The following is a 24638-nucleotide window of genomic DNA, read 5'->3' on the forward strand; positions in this document are numbered from 1 at the left end:
CTGGCACAAGAACAGAACAGATTAACAGCATTAATGAAATATTACATTTGTCTCATTAGCCTAAGGGTTTTTTTTTTTTTTTATTTTCACTCTGAAATACTTTACTGAAAGGAGTGCAATGGAAAAAATGAACATTTCCAGTGTGTGTTTTAATATTATTTTTTGAAGAGTGGGCCAGGAGTTACATTAATAATTTCTATTCTTTTTTAACATTGAAACAAACTGCCAATGAGTTTGGCATGAGGAAGTGCTGAAGGCACTATAAGTAAAATTCTGCTTTAAAATTTGTATAGCATATTTTTTACAGTTCATACCATCTACTGTCCCTAATCTGGTGGGGGGAGGGGACAGCCCTGACTCTAGTGTCTTTGTAAGAGAAGAGAATGTACCAGCAGAGGAAGCATTAAGACCAGCTATGCTGCTGGCAGTGGAAGGTGCAAAAAGATGAGAGCGCCCCTGCAGGACAGGAGGAGAAGCAGCAGCAGAAGGAGGAACCGTCTCAGATAAAAAATCTTCCTCATCATCTTCCATGAGATCCTCTAGTCTGGCTGCATGGCTCAGATAGAGTGCTGCTCCAAGGAAAGCATTAGGGGAGGAAAACAGGACAGGTAAGGATGTTGCCACTGAGGTTTATAGGAAAAGCATTCCTAATTGATCAATCTCTCACATGGTAGAAAAGACCCCCTTAACTGTATGGCAATTTACATTTTAGTACACACTAGTTCCAAAATGTTGTGCACTGTAGTTGCAACCAGTCAGTATAGTCCGATTAGTTCAAAATCTGCAACCATGTAATGCACTACTTCAATATCCTGAGCTTAACAGGATTGGGCATAAACTGATCAATGCCATTAGCTAGACAGCCATCTGTGCAGCAACAACTTCAGACCAACCAGAGCACATACTCACAACCATGTAGTTACGTTGCCAAACCGTATGTGGTTACTGTATGCCTATTTCTGACCAGCATGGTTATCACTGCCTGTAGTGTAAGAATCCTCCATGTGCGAGTGTGCATGTAACATACCTTCTTCTGTAACTGCAACTCCTCTCGTGGTGTATTGCTCCGGTTCCAGTTCTGGGTCAATGACAGCGCCAAGATTTTCAATGGTGTTCACCAGCTAGTAACAGAATATACAAACCTATTACAGAGTGCTCAGCACAGACAGGCACATCACAAAGGCCTAAGAAAACAAGCAAGTAACAATTCAAGTTTCCACCAACTACCTATTTATGAGACACCACTTTAAGAGTGTTACACTTTAAGAGTGTGCTGCTACAACTGTTTAAATAATGTACCTGTCATTTTACTTTTCATTAACATCCCGACAACTTTTTACACTGATAACTTTAAAGTCTGTTTGAAAGCTCTTTTCAAAATGTCCGCTCTAGTGCACTGATAGTGTAAGGATTATTGCCCACATTATCGAAACAGGAAACACAGCAATAACGATCCATGATGGGACAGAAAAGCCAGAGCAATTGTGAGTTTTTTTTTTTTTTCCTGCAGTGATTTAGAGGACAGATCTCAAACTCCAGTGCACTAGAGTGGTCATTTTGAAAAGAGCTTTCAAATAGACTTTAATATGTGTAAAAAGCTGTTAGGATGTTAACAATGAAAAGAAAAATTGCAGGTGTGTTATTTGAACAGCGGACGTGTAATGCTGTATTTTTACCCCAGTACTTATTCTTTAAGAACTGCAGTCAAGAATCTAACAAACTGTGGTGATTTTAGTGTTTGATTGACAGAAAGACCAGGTTTACATTTTTCTGTAAATGTGTAAACTACCAACAGTAAACTAAATGGCACCGTTTAAAACGATGGGCCAGGCCTTTTCAGGAAAATAAATTCTGGTGTATATATATATATATATATATAAAAAAAAAAAAACAGTATATTTCAATTGGGCTGTAAACATTATTTTATATTTACAACCTCATCTAATCCATGAAGAGAGTTTGCAAAAATGTCAAAAAGCACCAATTGTAAAGATAGATTCATCCCTTTAAAAAAAAAAAGTCACCTGCCACTGTTCATGAAGGGAATATGATAAAACTTCCTTGGTTCAATGCATAATAAAAACACACCCATGTTGGGTTATTGTGGCATCACCTATCAGTCGCTCCGTAACACTTAAGTAGGGTTTTAACAGGGCTTGACACTAACGGTTGCCCGGGACAACCAAACTTCAGCCTCAGGCAACTTGAAAATGGAGCCAGAGAGAATTAGTTGCCGAGCCGGGCAACCACAATTTTGTTCATTATCAGATCAGAACCTGTCTAATATAAAAACAGAACTTAAACTGACCTACTGCTCCTCTCTCGCTCCCCACGCGGATGATCTGATAATCTGATTTGATCAGACGTGCATGACGTTGATGGAAACACAACATTCTCACCGTTATCTGTATAAACTGTCCAGCTCGACCCAGTATAACAGAGTATGTAAAAAAAAAAAAAGAGTCAGAAGAGGCGTTTTCAATTTAGATTCACCCCTTCTAAGAAAATGAAGCAAAGTGGCGATCAACAAGAGGACTGTAGCCCCTCGACATCAGTCTCTGCTGTGCCACAGGCGGCGGGTAAAGGGGATGCGGTGATTTCGTATGAGGAGAATGCAAATTCCAGGTTAAGTGGAACAGATGGTGGACAGCAGGGGAAAGAGCTTGTTGGCCAGGCTTTATGAAAGTCTGAGCTTATGCAAGGTATATCTGTGACTGAAAGTGATGCTATATATCACAATGAAATGTTCCATATTTGTTGGCCTAGATAAGGGTGTCTGCTTGGTCAATAAATAATACATTAAGAAAATAGCAATGTTTATTTATTTAATTGGGGACCTAAATTTCAGTCCGGACAACCTGATTTTGAGCCGATTCTGTTTCCTAATTAAACTCAGAAAAAGCTGTTAATTACAAAACAGTGTCATATCTTAACTGAGTCTGACTCCATTTCGTTACGTTAATTGCTCATCACTGATCCTAGTTACATTTCATTCTTGCAGTCACCTAGTTTATCGTTGTGCTTTTGTTATTTTCACTTGTTTAAGAGTTTCTTTTCAGCATAAAATACCCAGTACAGAGTGTGCATGGATAGCAAGTCCAGCAGTGAAAATCTTCTTGAATTGTAACAAAGAAAACAATTCTTAAAACCCATGGAGGTAGACGTTTGAAAAAAAAAAAAAAAAAAAAAAAAAGTGTAAGCCCTACACAAGTATAAGGGAAATATGTCATTGATGTCATTTGATTTCTCACCCAGACGCTCAGAATCGCATTTTGTCACGTTAAACACTGCATATCTTTACAACTTACCAGCCTGGTGTTAGCAAACTCAAGTTCCATATTTTCGGCAATGTTCTGCAAAGCAGTTAGTTGGACATCCATCTCTGAAAGTTTGGCTGTAAACTTGTGTTTGGCTGAGGAGTGATTTCCAGGCAGATTGGGTGATCGGACAGAGTAATCCTTCTCCAGTAGCAGCCTCTGGGCGATTTCATCTCCAGCAGGCTTTGGTTCTCTAATCTCTGCCTGAGATAAAGGCTGCTTCTCTGGAGTCTCTAGGAAAGCAGAAACATAAAAATGCATTTATGTATCAGCATTTTGTCACAGTTAATCTGCAGTTCAGAACCTGTACAAAAGCCGACATAGTAATTATTAATTTTTCTCTTAATGATTGCTGTAAAGTGTGGAAGATTCACTTTTTAGTACCAAACCGTGCATAACCAAATTATTATTAGATTGACAGAGATGCAAACAATAAACTAATTAGCTGCTCTCGTCGTGAACCAGACAGTGAAGTCTCGAGATTTGGAAAACATCTCCTTTGTTTTTTTCAGACAAAACATTTTAATCTTTTATCTTGCCTTCAGCAGCTATGGAAACATAGAACAGCCATATCAGGTCAGAATTAGGTTTTGAGCAATTCACATGATTTCTATTACTTTCTGCTTCTTGTTTAAAAATACTAATAAGTAACCCTTTTTAAAACCAGCAACAGCAATATTATCTAATGTTCAAGCTACCTTGATGAATGGCAGGAGTATAAGCTGTCTCACTCTCTCTCTGACAGGAGTCAGGATGAACAGCATTAGTTACTGAGGCTGCCATGTGATGGAGTTCAGCATTTGACAGCAGTTTAGCCCCTCTCTCAGGAGCAGATACAGAAGCAGCTTCAGATGAAGGCAGATCTTTCAGAAGGTCTCCAGCATCAATATCAATCACATTGATGAAACGCCGACCTGATATATCCTGTATCAGGCAAGAAAGGAAAGAAAAAAAAGTAAAATTTCAGTCACCAAGGGAATCAAACCACCTAAGTGAAAGACTCAAAAAGGGCTTATCTTTCTGCAAATTTGAATTCTTTAAAACATACGCTATAGTATTTGTTATTACAATAGAACACTGTGGGCCTGAGTACCATTTGACTATTTGCAATGCATTAACTGAAGCTATTTAAAATAATGTTTTGTTGTTGGTTGACTTGCACACATTTTCATTCATACAAAAAAAACACATTAACTCCAAAGATACTATGTGATGCACAATCAGATTCAAACTTTGCACAGCGAATATATCACTTGCAGGAGCCACAAAACAAAATGCAGCAAACCAACCAACCCTTCTGTAACTGGGTAGGTATTTACTCCCTTTGCAAAGTGATCTTTTACTTTGAAGATATTGAACTCTGTGATTTAAAATTGCAAAAGACATCTTTTAGATAAAACAGTCAAATTTCTTCAGAAAATACTTCAACCCACCTGCTCGATGGCAGGATCTGAAGGGCTTGTGGGTAGGGGTTCTTGTGAGGATTCCTTTGGAAACCTGAGATTTAGGAAAACATCTGGAGGCAAAACTGGAGGGATTCTTGACGGTATTTGACGAGCTGCTAAAAAATTAAAACATGTTCACTAAACACACTTTCATAGCTTCCTATGCATGGTATCTGAAATGAAATGTGCAGGCTGTGTTGTGTTTCAACACAATTGCAGAAACCTGATGTGATTTCCTGCTAAACATTTGGATATACACCCTCTCTCCTCTTACCATCCATTTCTTTTTAAATAACCCTGTATGAATTTCATACTGCTTGCATCTGCAGCTATTTTAAGGGGAAATCACTTTAAGACTTTGGGTTTACAGATAATACATAACCAATATGTCAGTGCCCCTTTAGGGCCAGTAAAGGGGAAGCACTCTTATAAAAATTTCCAACAGTAAAAGCATAGCAGAATGTAATAAAGCATAGCAAATGCATGATAAAGCAGAGGAAAGCATTGAAAAAAACTGGGAGGTATGCTAAAGCATTTTGATAAACATGGCAAACCAGGGTAAACTATGGGAAATGCACAGTACAACTGTAAAGAGAGGAGCTTAGCAGGTCACACCTGAATCCAGTGCAGTGATAAGGGGCCTATTCCCAGTGTCAATGACAGGCACTTGTGCTGCAGTTTCAACATCTCTGTATGGTATCACAGCTTTAGAAAAGGGAGGAGATTACATTTAATAACACAATTATTTAATAGCCCATCACAGTTAGCAGGCATAAAGATTGAAGATCAGTCTGAGATGAGAAGAAATACAGACTCCATGAAATTGATGCCCTTTTTTCTGTGATGTTTTTGTATTACTCTTTGATTCTCCATCACAGTACCTATCACAGATTACTTGCATTCTAATTTCATGTATACAACGAGACAAAATCCACAATTGGTAGAGAAAGGTCAACAAATGTAAATCTTTAAATCACGGAAACCGAAGTGTGACTTAAGTGCCAATTTTCAGTAACTACGCTAAAATTACTGCCAACAACTTGGAGAAACTATACAAAAGATCGATGGCACTCTTAAGAAACGAATTGAAAGGCAAATCAAAATAGTAAAATATGAAATCAACCAAATCTTATTCTGCAAATATGCATACAACTGAACTAAATATTTAATTGAAAAGCAAAAGCCAAAAAAGATGATAACCAAGACAAATATTGTCCAAGATGACTTGACAACTTATGTTCCAATTTTGTATGAATTCAAAATACCTGAATAAAGTGCTCTAAATTACCTATAATTCAGATTATTATGGGATGGGTAGTTTACAGCATATTCTGTGCTATGAAAAGTTAGGTTATACATTTTTAAACATACCATACAAGCAGTGATGCAAAATAAAATTATTTATAGAAAAAGCACCAATATTTGCAGAAAAGTCAGAAAAGTGAAATGAAGGCCAGTCAGACTTACAAACTGGAGGGTAAGTCTGCAAAGCTTGAATGTCTGCAGCTGTTCTGCGGTCAGCACACAATGAAGGAGAAGGAGCTGAAGACAGAAATAGCAATCAACATAAAAAGTAGATTAATCAAGATTAATCAAGAGAACCAAAAATGTTAGATTTTTCACAAACAGAAAAAAAAAAATTCAGCATTTATGATTTTTTCAGAAAAAAAGCTAAAATATACTAAAAAGTAGTACAATCCTGTATATACTGTAGTATTTTCTCTGTAATGTCATACCAGATATATTATTTTCCATTTTGGTCAACTGAGTTTCTTTGAATATGCTGTATAATTGTTTTCCCATGTCTGGATAAGCAAGAAGGTTCTAATATGTGTCCAAAGAGTTATGATTAAATAAGAGTTTTTCCTGTTCTAAATTTGGAAAATCCTCTTAGCTCTCACAGCTGAGCACTTATTGGAAAGATTACTGCAGTCACCTGCACAACTTGGCAAACTCTGTCAAGAGAGGCATCTCTTTTGTCTCTGTATACGACCATGTCATCATCATACTGTCACGGAAGAGCTACACTATACTAAATTTAAAAGTTATGTAATTGTGAGCGAGTGCTTTACTGAGATCAGAAAGATGTGTTTTTCTGTAGTATTATTAAATGCAGTGTTGTAGTACCAGGTTCAGTATTAGTGCTGGCGTCCTGTATATCTGCAGGTTTTTTCTTTGTTGAAGCGAAGCAATGTAATTCAGCAGAGGTGGGGACAGGTCCTGCAATCAATGCTTGATCAGCCAACACCGAATCAAAAGAACCTAAAAACAACCGGAAATCAGAACTAAGCACTTTGAAACTGTCTCTACAGACACATGCAAGTAATGCATAAAGTAACAGTGCTGTAAAATAGAGGGACATGTAAAAGGTTTAAAAAGATCTTTATAGCACTGGTACTCACCAGGCGGAATGACAAATCCCTCTCCCAGCTGGGATCTTGATGGCTCTGTGACTTCTTTCTAAAAATACATTTAAAATAACTGTTTACTTTAAGAGAAAAAAGAAGAAGAAAACTTTTTTTAAGCCTTTGAATTTAGAGCTGGCTCTAATGGAATGAGGGACACCTGCCTGTAGTTACGCAGGCAGGTATAAATAAGCAGGTTAAATGTGTGAAGCCTGGGTAATACCTGTGTGGTTAGACCTGACGAAGAGAAGGCGATGTGTACTGTGTGTAATTTGTTTTTGTAACAAGTGTTTTGGTGACCGGTAAACAGCTTAGCTGGATTATAGTTAAGGACTGGGGAAGTGCTCCAGCTTGAAGTTAGGCTTTTGTTTTGTTCCAGTGTTTCGTTTATTTGTATTTGTTAATAAAAGTGAGTGAAGACAGTTCTTGTGTCTGTGTCTAATGCTTAAGGGCACAAACCAGCATGGTGGGGATGCCATGCCACAATACACACACTCATACACATATCATTATAATATAATTTTAATGGAAACATGTTCATTGTCTCATATCTCATGTTGGTGCAACTTACCTCCTTCGGGAGAATAATTGAGTCCTCTGGTCTGAATGTGACTGTTGCCTTTTTCCCCTCCTGCCTCTGATCAGCTCGTCTTTTTTGCCTGGGTAAAAGAAAATAAAATGTTGACTGTTTCTGATATTCAAAACATGAGCTACAGCACATTTAATTTGTGCTGTTCTATCCAACACTTTAGAGCAAACTGCTCGCGTAATGTCAATATTTCAAGGCAGCTCATAATAGGCAGTACAGGGCACAGCATCAAGTTTCAAAACGGGATCTCACCTTTTTAGTGAATCCCAGCCAGTTTTCCTTTCAAATGGCTCGATCTCTGCCTTTAGAAGCTGCAGATGTCTGAGAGGTGCTTCTTCAAAACCATGCTTCAGTCTGCTCTGTTCAAAAGCAAGGAGCTCCTGAACCGGGATGAGCTTTGGAGGTCGGAAAGGAAGTGTTTGTGGAAGAACCTTGTGGTTGTAATACAAAAGGAAAACATTTTCTATATTACTAATCAATTGATGCCACATTTCTGTGCTTTATAATGATGTCACAGTAATGTAGTAGGAAATACTTCAACAGTCTTTGAATCTTTGGCTTCTCTTTGAAGTGTGCCACAAAAGTTGATTTTAATAAAAAATAAAAAGAACTTTGGCATTGGTGAGAACTTATTTTCCAACTGCATAGTTGTATTTAAAAATACATTTTAAAAAATGACATTAATGCGAAAATATCTGCTACCTACTTGCTTACTAACTGCAGTAGTAAAGTCTGGGGCTGCATGCAACCTTGAGTAATTTTGCACTGAAGACTGTATGTCAGTACTACTGTTCAAGAAACAAATGCTCATGTCACAAAACAAACACCAAAAGGGTAATGCCTATTGTTCATTTTCCTTTCTTTGACTTTAATATAAGCTATAATGGGAGTTTTGTGACATGATAACTTGCACAAAGAAGCGAGTTATATACCTTAAATAATAAATGTAGGGATCAATACTTTATTTCAATACAATATTCTTTCCGGTTTTCTACCCTGCTTATCATAAACATTTATAATATTTTAAAATAATATTACATGATTGATGTACTGTATGCCGTAATCCACCTGCCAATGGATATCATTTGTCATATATTAAGATACTAAGGTATCACATATTTAAAATTAACACAAATAACAATGAAAATAAACCACCATCAAAAATTATTCTAGTCATTTTTTAGTCGTTTATTCTAGTTATTGCATATAAAATATCAAAAAAACAAAATTGTTCTCCCTCATATCACATTTACATTAAACCATTTAAAATATTTCAGATTAGGATTTTTTCATTTTATATTATCCATTTCACTGTGATCAATTTATAATAAAAAAATAATGTAAGAAATGTATTTAATTACTGATGCCTTGTGTTAAACCAGTTATGAAACAGATGCAGAGCCGCTAAAAGAAGTGAAGACAAAAACACTCCTATACTGGAATACACAATTCACAGTTTTGAAGTACAGACTAAAATAGTCAATGCTACCTTGCTAGTAGGGGGGTGGTTAGCCTGAAGCATCTGTAGGCTGGGACAGTGCACTGGAGCTGCACATCCTGTGGGGAAAGGTCTTCCAGGTGCTGTCCGTGAAGCTGTCTGGAGCTCTGGAAACATACGGGCACTGGAGAGCTGATGCACAGAAGGCTGAAAACGCAGTAGAGGCAGTCCAAGACAAGGAGTGTGTCGAGGATGAGGTGGCACAAGGGGTTGAGCTCCTGTCCCTCTCCTCTCAGGACTTCCACTAGGGACCCGGTGCTGATTCCCTTCGTACTGCTCCAGGGTTAGGTGTCTAGGAGGCTCTTTAGCAACCTTCTCTGCCCATCTGGCCTTGTCTTCCTCCGCTCTTCTCAAGGCTTCCGGGTCATACTGGTTAAAATTTAGGTGGGATGGTGGCCCAGAGCGCTTCCAGTGTGGATGAAGTCTGGGATTGTTCTCTGGCTCAGATGCTAATGATGATGGGGCCCAGGCCTCTCGAGGCTGTGGGAGGAACTGAGCGGGGCCCCGTGGCAAAGGGATGAAAGGCTTCACGGACGGAGCGGCTAGTTTGAACTGATCTGGGGGCTGGAGCTTAAGCAGCTGCAGGCCTTTTGCCCTGCCTGATGTCTTTTCCGGTGGAATTAGAGTGGGAGTTTGCTGGGTGTCAGACGGCGGCACCAGCATCTGAACCCTGCGTTTGCTGGGGGAGGTGGTAAGCAATCCCTGAGATGCTGGGATCAAACCTTCACTCTCCGGTTGACTTTGTGGGGGGTCAAGATGCAAGAGCAATGGCGGAGGATTCTAAAAAAATCAACACACACATGTATGTTACAAGAAAGAACCATGGGAAGTGAAAAGCTTTTTGTTTTTTGTTTTTTTTTTTAAAAAGAGAACCAAGCTAAGTCACAAGGCAGTCTCCCATCATATTTCTACTACCACAGTACAACAATGCCACTGTAACATTACCTGTGCAATATTTTCCTTATTGCTCTGATCATCTGCATTCAAATTCTTGGAGCTACCAGCGTGTTTCTCTAGGGAGGACTGTTGTTGGTTACACGGAGCTGGTTCTCTATGCTGCACCCCTGTGGATTGCCTTGGCCTTTCATTGATAAGATTTAAAGGCTGATTCCCATTCATTTGATTGGACTGAGTCTGCTGCAGATTTTGCTGTACGTTTGGAAGATTCATAAATGATGAACCAACCACTTGCATGAGGCTCATGAAATTGATCTGCTGTAGCTGCAAGTGCAAAAATAAACTTGGGTTAACATTTAAAACCTCTAAACAAACTGGTTCCCCACAAAAAAAAATTAAAATTAGTACAAAAAATGTGGCTCTTCTTGTTGGAAACTACAGTATTGTACAATCATTCACCTGCACCATCCTGAACATCTCATCCTGTAACATTTGCCTTACAGCTTCAGAATTAGCAAGTAGCTGTGTATTGGGTTCTCTTCTTTGAGACTCCCCAATTGGAAGAGTGGTTGATGAAAGGCCTGGAATTGGGTCTGGAGTATGGAATTGGACAGGAAAAGCTGGGCTAGGCTCTCCACCTATTACAGGGCTGAAAATAAGAGATTTTAACAGAAGTACCAATATCAAACCAAGTTTAATGAAGTTTTCTTGTGATCCACCATTTTATTAATGTGGTTCAAAAGAAACAAATAAAAGAAACAAGTTTCCTCTCATTTTGTTTTAATATCATAATATCATGTTTAGAGCTGTTTGAAAAATGAGTTTGATAGGAGTCAGAGAGATGGGCAGGAGCTTCCACGACAAAGAGAAGCTAATGCACAACACTTATAGAAGGTGTGGCACTCTGGGGTCAACTTGCTTGTAATTCTGGTTGAGGAAAGCAGCAAAGCACAGCAGTGTGGAGTTTTCAATACTCAGCTAATTCTTCACCTGCTCATCCCTACTGCTGTCCACAATACCCTTACAAAACTAAGAGGAGCCCCATACATGCCCATGACATTCACACTCACCTTGATGTCTTTGCAGCTGCCATGTCAACAGACACAGAGTTTGGTAAACTTGATTTAGCTTTTGTCCCTTCAGCCCTATAAAATAATAAAGAAACAAATTCAATAATTCTTAATAACCGTTCCCAGTTTTGGCATATCAAAAATGATATGAACTTGAAAAGCAATTGTATTATTTTCAACTTCTACCTTGTTTTGTGCTTTAGAAGTGGATTTGGTCACTCTCCCCCACAGACCATTACAGCAACACATCTAACAGCAGAGTCATCAACAGTGACTGTTTACATTCTCACCATGGCAACCACTCCCAGCTCTACTGTTTGAGTAAGCTATCCTGCAAACACCTCACAAGCATTTTACACAGTCCTTTTTTACTCACTGTGGCAAAGCTACCATCTGTTCCAACTCTTGCTCCCTTGCAGGAAAAGTTCTTGGACACTCCAAATCCGAAAGTGTCAATCTCTGTGACTAAAATAAAATCAAGTAATTGATGTAAATGATTGATTAATTACACCTCTGTACTTCTTAAAGTGTCAAAAGTGCTGACTTTTTTTATATATAGAATTAATTTAAAAGCACACCTTATTACAGGACACATTATTACATTTTGCGTACACTACATAACTTTGTGGTTTCTTTTCTTGTGAATTTCTTTTCACAAGTTCTTGATCTACGCTATTACCAACCTTTTCCTGTTCTGCAACAATTGGCCTCGGAGCAGTCTTAATGCTCACAGAGATACTGGGGCTTACATGTTCTGAGCCATCTTCAGGACCACTGTCATCTGCAACAACAACAAAAAAATGCAGACCACCAGCCCAAAACTGTAAGACATACAAAATACAAAGTATATACATTATGTACATTGCAACTATTTATCTGCACTGTAATAGGATAATTAACATGTAGAACAACATGGGACAATTAACCTGATTCAAAGAGAGAACCAGTCATAATCCTTTTTCAAACTAGAAGGTTTTAGGAGGGGCAGGAAATTGAGGTTAGAAATCCAATATTGCATACATAGTCATATTAACACATGTTTTAATGTGGAGAATTGAAACATACCTTGTTATGTCTCTGCTTGTTGCATACAGAGACATAACAAGGTGTGTGTGTGTATGTCTGTATGTATATATATATATATATATATAGTGCCTTGTAAAAGTATTCAGACCCCTGACCAATTATCTCATATTACTGAATTACAAATGGTACACTGAAATTTCGTTCTCTTTGATATTTTATTTTTAAACACTGAAACTCAAACAGAACAAAATTTCAATGTACCATTTGTAATTCGGTAATATGAAAGAATTGGTCAGGGGTCTGAATACTTTTAAAAGGCACTGTGTGTGTGTGTGTGTATATATATATATATATTATTTTTATTTTATTTTCTTACCTTCTTCTACAGAATGCAAATTTAATTCCTCCTCCAGTGGCATTCCATCTTCTTCATCCTTACTCTCCAAATCTGATGCGACTTCTTCCAGATCACAGTTCAAGGAAGGGCTTATATCTTTGGTTCTACTTTTATGGCCTTCGTCCACATCGGAAGCCCTCCTATTGGGGGTGGGGTGGGGTGGGGGGGTGAACGGGGAGAGAAAGTGCAGGTTTCTAGATTCAAAGTATAAAATACAAAGGATACACTACAGCCCCTTTCACACTGGCATGCTCGGCACAGGCCGCCATTTCACACTGCTGGTTGAAGAAGCACAGTCGACCTGGGTGACAAAAGCCAGTACACAATGTGCATACCCAATGCATGCCGCAACGTTCACATGACCACCCTTTCATCTGTTCAGGCTTTCAAGATTGCATGTTTGTTACGGACACTTCCATCCAAACTTCTCTGGATGTTTCTTCATCCCTGCTGCAATGTAGCTCATGGTGTGTCTCAAATTAACAGAAATATGGATAAACAGAAATGTTCCTCGAGAAAGTGAAACCTTCATGCAGGTGTGGCTGTTTGTTACTTCGTCCACCCATCATGTACCCTGGTAGGAGCAACAGTATGAAAGGGGCTTAAGAAAAAAAAGAAACACTGTGCTAGTTTGTATTTTACTCACTCTGTATCAAGCCCATGCTGTGACTCAAAGATCTCCTGGTCTAAAAGAGTGATAGGGGTTTCAGCTGATGCAGGATAACCAGTGTCCACACTGCTTTCCCTCTCCACCATTGACCTGGGCTCTTGTTGGAAAACTGGAGCTACGATATACTCTCTTTCTGGAACCTGAGGGAGGAAAATTTGTCGTCAAGTTTGAACAGTACAAGTATAAATTAGAATTATAAATGAAAGAATCATTTGTGTCACCAATAAGTCTAGCCAACTACCTCGGTTAATAATCACAAACAAAGCACTTATGAATGAGCATCTGAAAACACTTTTTGGACCATACTAATACTATTAAAAGGACGCCCACGTGAAAGTGTTCAACAACTTTATTATTTTTATAATTATTGTATATATTATGTAAAAAAAATATTTCCAAATCAATAGACTATATATGTTAGAATTAAGTTAGAACTCAGGGGATCCTTTTAATATCTGCATTAGCTAGCAGAATTATACTACTACTGGATAATGCAAATATTAACTCATTTTTTACTTTAACAGTAACATATACACTGCAATAATTATTGAAAAAGCATGTACATTACTAGTGCCTTAAAATCAGTCTCTTCTGAACACCTGGTTTACCCTTGAATGAAGGTGCTTGTCCACCAGCAGCCCTGCTGAGTATCTCCTCTCCAGCATCCAGAGAGAGCTGAGAATGGCCGGTGCCGAAGCCTTCACTCGGATCACAGTGCTGTACTCCAGCAGCCTCTGTGCTTTACTGGGTCCACACAGGAGCCTGCAGTCCGACCACCGAATCATCCATTCCAGCAGCCTCCCTGTGAGCCTGAACTGGGACTGCAGCTCTGGGGTCAGCTCATCCATAGGCGGGTCCACATCCTTGGGCAGCAAAGCCTTATAAACGTAGCCCTCAGTCTGAGGCGTCCGGGGAGTGGAGCACAAGGGATCAGAAGTGTTTTGGCTGTATAATGAAACAGATCTTGGGGTAAGCATTGCTTCTGGGGAACCATCCTGACGAGGAGGGGACGATGTTTGCCGCCTAAGGCTGAACAAACCTTTCTGTTTGCCTTTATGAGTGCCAGGGAAATACTGATTAGTATTCAGGTTGTTTTTTGATGGATCTGTCATAGAGTTAGATGGTCTTTGGCTTGACTGTGCACTCCAGGTCTCGCTGTGCAGAGACACTGGTTTCCCCAGAGGAGCATGGGGAGGTCCAGGGACCAGGTGATAGCAGCTGCCAGCTCTGAAGATGCTGCTGCCCTTCTTCTGGTTCTGCCGACGTTTCAGAGTGGTGTGCACCTCAAACAGGAGGGAGTTGAGCTCGTGCTCTCGGAGATGCGAGGAGAAGCAGGAGAGGAAGGGAATGCCGGGGTCTTGGTTATTTACCAGACCCTTCTCCAGCACGTAGCTCAAGAATAGCTCTAAGAATCGAACATACTCATCGTCATCACATTCAAACTCCCAGGATCCCACTACAGGTAGTGCCAGGGGGTGCAGCACATGCCCCTTCTTTTCAACATTCAGCTTTAGTTCTCTGTTCGGTTTATCTGAAACTTTCTTTTTATCAGGCATCAGATCCATACTTTGAGGTTTACTGTGTATGCTGTGAAACAACATCAAGAGCAGAGTTTTAATGCAGACGTAGTGAATACCAGCCATGCTGTACAAACACACAACCTAATGCTCGCATTGTGTGTAAAAACAATTAACCTCCATCTGTTCTTAAACCTTTAACTACGTTTCAACAAAGTTTGAACAATCTGAACTGTTCTGCCACTACCCGTGGCATTTAATCACAACAGACATATAACTGCTCACCAATAGTGACGTACCTCTGATTTATAGCAACTTTATCCCTACTGTCTTCTCCCTGCAGTTGCTCTGAAATGGTATCTGCTGTGTCATCACTGTATACCTGAGGTCTCCCAAAGTCAGTTAAAGTGCTCTGGCTCAGGCTGGTCCCCAGTGAAAACCTGTCATAGAGGGGATTGTCATTTTCTGCCATGCCCTCCTCAGCCCTCTCCCAGATGTGAAACTCCACAGGACCAATGTTTCTCGCTATACGTTTCAGCTGTTTGCATCTCTGCTTCAGAAGACCTTGGATAACAACTGACATCATTTCTTCTCTTTCAGGACCTGGAAACACATTCAGGCATTTTATACAGGAACAAATACACTATAAGAAGGTATTCTTCAATAGTAATAGGAAATAGTACGCTGTTATCTCATTTAAATTGTAAATGAAACCCATCAGTGCAAAAACTCCCACTTTTTTTTTTTTTTTTTTTTACAGAAAAATGCAGTCAATTTTCTTCATCACAGTCGTTTGTTTTGTTATTTGGCACTTTTTAAAACTGAAAATTGAATTAAAATGTAATCCTAGTGTAGGTACTATAAATACTGCATGGAACTTCACATACAACTTCAACTATGTCTGCCATTTATACCGCTTATAACAAGACAAGAAAACACACACTTAAGGCTTTAATTGAATCTAGGGATGAATGGACAGCCTCACAATAAGAAAGTATGGGATGGTATACAGCATTACCTTTGACAGTGGAATGCCTTAGTCGTTGCATGAGACAGTTATACTTTTCCCTCAGTGGAACTCGTACAGAATCCTCCTGCTCAGGAAACACTTTCACAAGGACCTCTGCCACCTAGACCAGTAGCACACGTAATTAATACTGGATAGAACTGGAACAGCCAACATAATAGTCTTCCCTATTGTGGAAGTTATGAAATGAAACCTTTTCATTATTGTTCACTTGTTTGTACCTTCTTTATTGGAGGCAATTCCCCCACGAGGCTTAGGATTACATCTTGAGTGATTTCTTCAGCGTTCATAAACCTAGCAAAGGGCAGCAAGCGACAAGCCCACTCCAGAGCATCAAGACAGTGCTCAGCCACCCCAGCATCATACTCCACAGCTCCCACATAGCCCTGAAAGAAATTTAGTAAGGGGGCATGCTTTTGGTAAAGAGACTAGTCACTTGCCATCATTTCCCCTGATAAAGTAACACTGTAGTGTTACAAGTTTTAAGACTTAATTGCTGTTGTAGATGGACTACCCTCTTAACAGAGGTTCAGTCAGCATACACATTCATAGATATTGCTACTAATGCCAATAAAGAATCATCTGGGAGCTAGGCTGAGGCATTTCAAGCTTGCCAGTTGGGGCAACACATTTCTGATCACTACTGACCATTCAACAACCCTGTACATGTACCTTTCTTACCGAAGCCACCCTGGAAAAGCAGCTGCACTTTAAACATAAATAACCGTCAATTCATACAGTACCTCTGGGTCCCTCGCACTGTTCCTTGCCAGCTGGTATCTCCTACAGCTTGCTGACAATTGTTCTCGCACATGGAACATCCAGCACAGGCTGCAAAGTTCACGGAAAGTACCTAACAAGAACCAAAAATTGTCATGAAACTTCAAAGCATCTGTGTAAGCATTTCATTCAAATGTGTTGGTGCTTTGGACTCTATTGTAATGACAATGCAATAAAAAGATGGGCTCATACTTATTGCACGGATTGACACTGGGTCAGACTGTTGATCTCCACTGGGTCCTGGCATGAAGAAACCTCTCCTGCTTGCATATTTATGCAGGGAGTCTGGGAAAGAGTTCAACTGAGGCTGAGAACCCTTAAGTCGAATCTATAAAACAGAAAATCAGTGGGTGGTCTAAAATACAGTTGCAATTAAAATCTACACAAATAAAATATATATATATATATATATATATATATACACATATTATTTAAACTGCATTTGTATACTATATTGTATTTGTATACTATATTCAAGAAATTGTTAATATATATCAAGATAAAAAAGAAGAAAAAAAGAAAAATAGGTTTAATGGTCCCCTTAGGTTGGCATCTCTGTATAGTTTGCCAAGATTGTTTTAAATAGTTAAAATAGACCCCTACTGTTTATAATCTTGATTTTGAAATTAAATGTCAGTACTTTTGTGTTCAATAAAATTGCAAACCACTAAAGATCTGGTTATACGTTTGTAACATAAGCAATTGTGTCTAGAACGTTTACAAATAGTGTGCTCAGAGGAGGTTCACCTTATTCATGATTTTGCGGCTGTGTTTTAGTTTCTGGATGTACCACTGTGCAGACGGAAGGGAGCAGCGAGCTGCCCTGAAGAGCAGCAGCACCCTCTGAAGCACACCAGACACTCTCTGACGGGAAACCAGCTCTGCTGTTAGTGCCAGATCCAATGCACCAGCCTGGCAAAAACAAGAGAATTCAGACAACCCCATCCTCCTGTGTAGATGAATATCTGTGCATGACTAAACCAAAACTATCATGAAATAGTACATAACAAAAGAGATAATCATGGCAACATTATGCCTATTCAGAAGTGTTTTGTTGGTGTGATTTTTATAAACCTATAACAAACCTCATTGTCTAAAGCAGGCTGGGGGCAATACAGAGGCGGTGCTGGGAGATACAGCCCATCTGGCACCAACCCAGACAGCTTTGTAGTCAGGTCTTTGGCAGTCTGCATCAGTAAGTCAAAGGTTTCTGAGAGGATGTCTGCATCAGCCATGACTGCTGCCTTCAGTATCTCCTGTACTGAACTGAATAGCAAGTCAGCATCTTCCTCTTCAATGGAGTCTTTGAATGACAAAAAAAGACCTTAGCTGGGATGTCTTCAAATAGGTGGTTCAGGTATATTTTAAATGAACTTTGCCTTTACTAATTTGCTATTATAATAATGGTGCTAAAGACACTATATGGTTCCAAAATTTAACACATTCGACTTACAGAAAACAAGATCAACTTAATATTTAGCAAACTTTACCTACATTTCACAGTTGCTAATATGCAGAGAAATGTAATGAGTTACAATACAGTACCAAGTTACTACGTTGTTGAAGAAAAAACAGTATTTTTCGCCTATTCAACAAGATTAGGACTCTGAGAAAAGTCTACATCAACTGTTTAAAAAATTAATTATTTCTGAAAATACCTGTGAACTGTTTGTAGTTTTTTGGCGCTGTATTAGGAGACTTGTTTGGCTCTTCAGGGTCTGCTTGTCTCCCAAGTAGAGACTGGAGTTTGTCCTGAAAAATCTGTGTTGGATGTAGATCAGAAGGAAGGTGTAGTTCTCTCCATTTAAGTCTGTAAACATATATTTGTTATTAAAAGCTTTGCATGTAACAAAAGATATTAATACCACTGACAGACTAAAGTCAAAACATTTGTCTACTTCACTTGAGCTCTACCTTCAAAACAGCACATAAAACTTAAGGCACCTCCATAACTTTACATACTCACAATAGTACTACATTGAAATATAAGCACTGTACAACATTTGTTTTGACAATAATTCTTTGGGAATAATAACTAGCAAATTCTGACTGAACTCTGATAAGAAACCTGACCAATGAGGGTACAAATATATAGACTTACTATGTGGTGAGAAAGTGATGCCTACAAAAGAAAACTTTCACCAGCTGGCTTGTGGTTTCATGTTCATTGCATTCAGCCATTTCTCATCATATATTCTCATGTATACAAATGTATAGTGCATTCTTGCTAATGGAATGAGCATTGATTGCAAATTCAATGGCATACTGTTTTTATTTGTATTTTTAGAAGCAGCATTTGCAACGTACCCTGATAAGTTCAAATTGCTCTGACAATAAAGGTTGTAGGCTAGACTTAAAGAGACAGCCATTTTCCAGTCTCCAAGCCTGTGAGCCAACCAGGCTGCCTCTGGTACCAAACCACCAATCAGCAGCAAGTCCAGGGCGTACTCCACTGTCCACACTGCAGACAGGTGCTGGTCTCGCACGATGTTGGCAACGAGAGAGTGTTGCAGGGGAATAACTCGAGGCAGGGGGTCTGGAAACAGAAATAGGGGGAATCAGCCACAACAACCGAGAACTGAGTATACAAAGTATTTTCTGGGGGGGTATATATATATATATATATTGAGGGCAAACCACAATAATTAGATATAACGAAGCAATTAATTAAAACGTCTAGGTATGCCCTTTTTTAAATAATAAGGAAAACAAAAACTAGAAAATCATAACCCATGACACCAAAGACCACCGAACAGTAGTTATTCGTTCAGACCCCGACTGTCCTACACCTGAAGGCACTCCCCCCCTCCATTTCCCACCACCACCCCTAAACCCTGAAAATGAGAGAGAAGAATATAAGTCTAAGACCATTATGTTCGGGAGTCAGGATTGCCTCTTTTAAAAGATAAGGAAAACAAAACTTAAGAAAATCATAAATGAACAAAGAAGTTTTGTTCAGACTGAACAGTTTTTGAAACATCAAATGAAGTTAGACAGTACACTACTTCTAGTACACATGTTTTACTGCTAGATTCAATAGCAAGGTAACACCTTGGCAATTCCAGCTTTGACAGAAGTACCTTGTTACAGTAACTCAAAGGTTATACTTATTTGAAGCACTAACTTACAATGTAAAAATAGCAGTAGAAAGATCAACCATGAAATGAGCTACTACAAATGGCGCTTACCTGGCTTACTCTGCAGTGGCGGCAAGATGTCTACGTTGTGAGGAGGAAGCACGTACAGCGGCTGATTGGTGAAATAGGCAGCCATGAACCGGGCCATGGACTGAATCACTGCACAGGCTGTCTCACTGTGTACGTCTTTGATTAACCAGGTTTCAGGAACATGGCATTCATCCACTGAATAGGTAAAAATATATAGTTTTTTTTTTTTTTTTTTAATGGTAACAATAGCAGAAAGAGAACTACTTGTACCATCTGTCTGGAATTCAGTGTTGACAAACAAGAATATATTTATAAAACCTTTGATCCACTGTATCACTCAAGTCAGATACTTTACAGCCGCTAACTATCCATACAGAATATACTAAAAGAAAATTCAATGACAAAACGTTTTGTTTATTGTTATAAAATTAAATACTGTGTACAGTCGAGGACAAAAGTATTTGGGCAGTTTAAAAAAAAAAAAAAAAAAAAAAAAGAGAAACCAAAGTGATTTCTATAATTTCTAATTGTTCTACTGAAAGATATAAATTAGAGGTTCAGTTTTATAATAAAGCAACAAATTATTACATAACATGCATAAAATGAAAAATAACATGCAAAAAACTAATTTCATCCTTTGACAAAAGTATTTGGGCACCCTTGCATTAGTATTTTGTGTGCCCTCCCTTTGCTTCCTTTACAGCTCGCAGTCTTTGTTTGTTTTTTGAAATCAGCTCATGATGAACATGTTTGTTATTTTTGTTTTTTTTTATCTCTTCGCCTCATTCCTCAAAACATATTGTTGCTTTCTTGGTGAAAAAAAGTATTTTTCATTGTTTTAGTATATTTTGGATTTGTCTAGCCATAAAATTTGGTTGAAGAAATCAGGCTTCTTCAAGTATTCAACGGAAAACTCCAATCGCTTTCTTTTGTGTATTGTTTTTAACAAAGGTTTGCATCTTGCAATTTCTTGACCATCTCCTCTCAATTCTTGTGTCAAATCTTTTGCAGTAATCCGAGGACTTTGCCAGGATGCTTGAATGATTCATCTTCCAGATTTTCTTGCTTGGTCTTCCACACCTGGAGCTAGTTGCAGTAGGTTCTGTTCTCCTGTGTTTGTCAATAACAGCCCACACAGTGCCTTTCTGTAAACCGAGTCTTTCTGCTATTTTTCTAGTAGTTTCTCCTTTATCGTTTAGTTATACCACTGCCATTTTGGAGATCATTGCTGTACTCTCCAATTTATTTTTCGCACTTGATGATTATGTATTAATTTATTCTATAATTATCAGGTGTTGGTTTTCACTCAATTGTCAATAATTAGCAACAAATGGGTTTCATACGAAACATGTTGACTGCCCAAATACTTTTGTCATTTTATGCACGTTATATAATAATTTGTTGTTTTATTCTAAAACTGAACCTCTACTTTAATTTATATCATTCAATAGAACAATTATACATTATAGAAATAACTTTTTGTGGTTTATCTTTTTATTTTATTTTTTATTTATTTATTTTTTTAACTGCCAAAAACTTTTGTCTGCAACTCTACATAATGATATCAATACTTAATGAGACTCAGAATAAAGGAAATATAGTGTCTATACAAGAAAACCCCAAAAGTGGTAGAAACAAAGAGAGGTTCCAACATGTAAGAGAGACTCTCATTGCAAGAGCACACCTGTAAATGTTTCAATGTCATCAGAGTACAGCTGGGATCGTCTGAGCACCTCTCTCGCCAAGTGGTCACACAGCCCCTGGGCTGCACTCAGATTGTAGTGGTACAAGTGAGAGAACAGGATCGCCAAGTAATACCGGGTTTGCAGGAAGCAGGCTCTTTTACCATCTGGGAACAGAAAGGGAAAATATGTTTTAGAAAGAGTGCTACAGTAGCTCGCAGATTTGTATTATTATTTTTGTTTCTTTTATAAAAAATGTAGTGTTACCAATTAATTTTACCCCACTTTTTCCCAATTTGACATACACTACCGGTCAAAAGTTTTAGAACACCTCAATTTTTCCAGTTTTTATTGAAATTTACACAGTTTAATGTCTCAGTGTACTCTGAAATTAAAGCATAGAACAAACAAACAATTGGGAGATAAAAAATAAATCATGGAATCGTTTTGTTTAACAAAATTTAATCTAAATTTTTGACTCAAAGCAGCCACCTTTTGCAGATATAACAGCCAAACACACTCGTGGCATTCTTTCTACAATGGAAATCAAATAAAAATTCTTCCCAACACTGTTGCAGAAGTTCCCACAAATGTGTTGCACTTGTAGGTTGCTTTGCTTTCACCCTAATGTCCAGTTCATCCCAAACCAGCTCGATGCGGTTTAAGGCTGGAGACTGTGCTGGCCATTCCATTATTTGAAGCCTACCGTCTTGTTCTTTTCTTCTAAGGTAGTTCTGACATAGCCTGGAGGTATGTTTTGGGTCATTATCTTGCTGTAGGATGAACCCCTGACCAACTAGGCGTATACCAGAGGGTATTGCACGGCGCTGCAAAATGCTGTGGTAGCTGTTTTGGTTCAGGGTGCCACTCACTTTGTGCAAGTCGCTAACTCTGGATCCAGCAAAAGAGCCCCAGACCATCACGCTTCCTCCTCACATCACGCTTCCTCCTGTCATGTTTGACAGTTGGTGTCACACACCGAGGAACCATCCTTTCGCCTACTCGACTGCGTACAAAAACCCTGCGTGATGAACTGAAGATTTCAAATTTTGATTCATCGGTCCATAAGACCTTCTTCCAGTCTTCAGTAGTCCACTGGCGGTGCTTCATGGCCCAGGCAAGCCTCTTTTTCTTATTTTTCCATCTTAGCAATGGCTTTCTTACTGCCACTCGACCTGTCAAACCTGCAGCTCGAAGCCTTCTCTTCACAGTTTAAACTGAGACCTGCTTACTTCGACCAGTGTTAAGCTGTGCTTGAAGCTGTTGTCCTGTGAGCCACCTATCACGCAAGCTGTGGACTCTCAGAAACTTGTCTTCTGATTCTGTTGTGGCTTTGGGTCTGCCAGACCTCTTCCTGTCAGAGTTTCCTCCAGTTTCCAAGTGCCTTTTGATGGTGTAGGAAACTGTACTCACTGACACCTTGGCTTTCTTTGCAATTTCTCTAAAGGAAAGACCTACACTTTTAATGGTTATAATGGTCTGTCTGTCTTCCTTTGTTAATTGCCTTTTTCTCGCCATTATGATAGCAATATACTAATTCCTGCAGTACAATACTGTCCAAATAATGCTTAAGAGGGTGTAGTAACACAGTCTGTTCCAACACTGCTTTTATACAGACAGAGGGTTTGTAAGTAATCAACAAAAGCTGGGACACCTGTAGAAATTGTTAGCTTTCAAAGATTAAAAGCAACTTTTAAACTCTTTTGAAAGTTGACTCTTAAAGTCAACTTTCAAAGCTTAATTTACTTCCATTGCTGCAGAACAGCTGTAAGTTGTTAACCCATTATTTGTTCCCTGAAAAAGGCCTTTTTGTATAACTCTGAAATGTACATTATTTTTCAGGTTTTGGTAACCTAAACTTTTTTTTTTTTTTTAACTTCTGGCAGTTTACCGCTTACCTTTGTACCATTTCAGGTTATTCACTGGACTTGAACTGCTTAAATTTTAATATAAACTGGGAAAAATGAGGGTGTTCTAAACCTTTGGACTGGTAGTGTATCCAACTGTATTTTAAGCTCAGCTCACCACTACCACCCCTGCTTTGGAGCGGCTAAGACGAACGCATACTGTCCTATTGTGCAGGCTATAGGGCGCATCCTGCACTCCATGCGGATCGCCTTTACCGGATGCACCACTAGGGAGCCCCGCAGATTTTTCTATTAAGACCGCGAAACAATTAAGCTCATAGAGAAGAAATGCGTTTCATGAATGCAAGATGTGACTAACAAAGTAATTAATTCATCACTTTAACCAACTGATTAAACAAGGTGAACCAACTCCTACTTGGTGCACACATCTTGTGTGCATATCAGTCTGTATAATACTGTACTTATTTAAGACATACCTGCAAGTTGCATCACAGTGAGGATCAGACAGACATATGTATTATAGCACTAATCCTACACCCATATTGCTCTATTATTTACAGCTTGGTTAATTTACCTTTCACCATCTCCTCCTGTAGAGTGGCCCTCCAGATCTGCAGGCACCCAGGATAGGATCCAAGCAAAAAACTATGCTCTCCTTAAAAAGGAAAAGGTTTTGCTAACACACATACCATTGTGTCTATAATGTGAATACCTGAACAACACCACAGAATGGTAAATAATTCTGCAGCTAAAATCTCAAATCACTTTAGCAACATCTGGTAAATTAGACCTAACAACTGCACAACCTAAAATCAGCAGCTTACACAGCCATAAACTGTTGATATCGTTTTAAAATTAATATTTATAAAAACATTACATGTATGAATGAACTCCTAAGCAAGGGCAGTCAAAATCTTTGATGTATGCCTTAATGGAATAACAGTGAACTTGTGGCTCAAACCTGCGACAGAGTTCAGTTTCCTGCTCTTCCCTAGTGTTTGCCCAGCTGCCTGCAGTGCTGCCTGGATCTGGGCTAGGAGGTAAGAGGTCCAGGATTCTTCGTGCTGTAGTGTTTGGTCAGCCGGGTGACTGCCCTGCTGGACTGCCTGTCTTTGGAGACTGGCCCGGTAGAGGAGCGTCTGATGGTACAGCATCTTCCAGACTTCAGCCAGCCTGTGCACAAAAAAAACAAAACAAAAAGAAAATAACATTTGAGAGCACCAACATGCTTCGACATTGTTGAAAGAAGCAGACATTTTTCTTTCTTTTTAAGTAATGTATTA

The 24638-nt window shown here is 38.9% G+C and overlaps 1 protein-coding gene across 11 annotated transcripts in view; it reads right to left on the minus strand.

The window, feature by feature from the left end:
- cplane1 (ciliogenesis and planar polarity effector 1) overlaps positions 1-24638 on the minus strand; it is a 43695-nt gene that overhangs the window by 9729 nt on the left and 9328 nt on the right. For 4 of the 11 annotated variants that reach the window (XM_041255023.1, XM_041254980.1, XM_041254989.1 and 1 more), the window contains exons 13-45: positions 24317-24528; positions 23930-24010; positions 21490-21654; positions 19827-20000; positions 18946-19174; positions 18297-18448; positions 17724-17941; positions 17386-17550; positions 16831-16966; positions 16602-16711; positions 16080-16244; positions 15850-15961; positions 15131-15434; positions 13914-14901; positions 13291-13454; positions 12624-12784; positions 11905-12002; positions 11598-11686; positions 11222-11296; positions 10611-10800; positions 10200-10475; positions 9246-10034; positions 8009-8187; positions 7739-7826; positions 7165-7222; positions 6890-7024; positions 6230-6304; positions 5378-5467; positions 4751-4878; positions 4016-4241; positions 3309-3550; positions 1028-1121; positions 390-569 (exon numbers count right to left, since the gene is read on the minus strand). In XM_041255023.1, the coding sequence (XP_041110957.1) occupies positions 390-569; positions 1028-1121; positions 3309-3550; positions 4016-4241; positions 4751-4878; positions 5378-5467; positions 6230-6304; positions 6890-7024; positions 7165-7222; positions 7739-7826; positions 8009-8187; positions 9246-10034; positions 10200-10475; positions 10611-10800; positions 11222-11296; positions 11598-11686; positions 11905-12002; positions 12624-12784; positions 13291-13454; positions 13914-14901; positions 15131-15434; positions 15850-15961; positions 16080-16244; positions 16602-16711; positions 16831-16966; positions 17386-17550; positions 17724-17941; positions 18297-18448; positions 18946-19174; positions 19827-20000; positions 21490-21654; positions 23930-24010; positions 24317-24528 (6548 nt within the window). The remainder of the gene's footprint in view (positions 1-389; positions 570-1027; positions 1122-3308; positions 3551-4015; positions 4242-4750; positions 4879-5377; positions 5468-6229; positions 6305-6889; positions 7025-7164; positions 7223-7738; positions 7827-8008; positions 8188-9245; positions 10035-10199; positions 10476-10610; positions 10801-11221; positions 11297-11597; positions 11687-11904; positions 12003-12623; positions 12785-13290; positions 13455-13913; positions 14902-15130; positions 15435-15849; positions 15962-16079; positions 16245-16601; positions 16712-16830; positions 16967-17385; positions 17551-17723; positions 17942-18296; positions 18449-18945; positions 19175-19826; positions 20001-21489; positions 21655-23929; positions 24011-24316; positions 24529-24638) is intronic. The other 7 variants (XM_041255006.1, XM_041255014.1, XM_041255032.1 and 4 more) reach the window with 7 other exon arrangements.

The sequence above is a fragment of the Polyodon spathula genome, chromosome 1, assembly GCF_017654505.1.
Source record: "Polyodon spathula isolate WHYD16114869_AA chromosome 1, ASM1765450v1, whole genome shotgun sequence".
Taxonomy (NCBI): Eukaryota; Metazoa; Chordata; class Actinopteri; order Acipenseriformes; family Polyodontidae; genus Polyodon; species Polyodon spathula.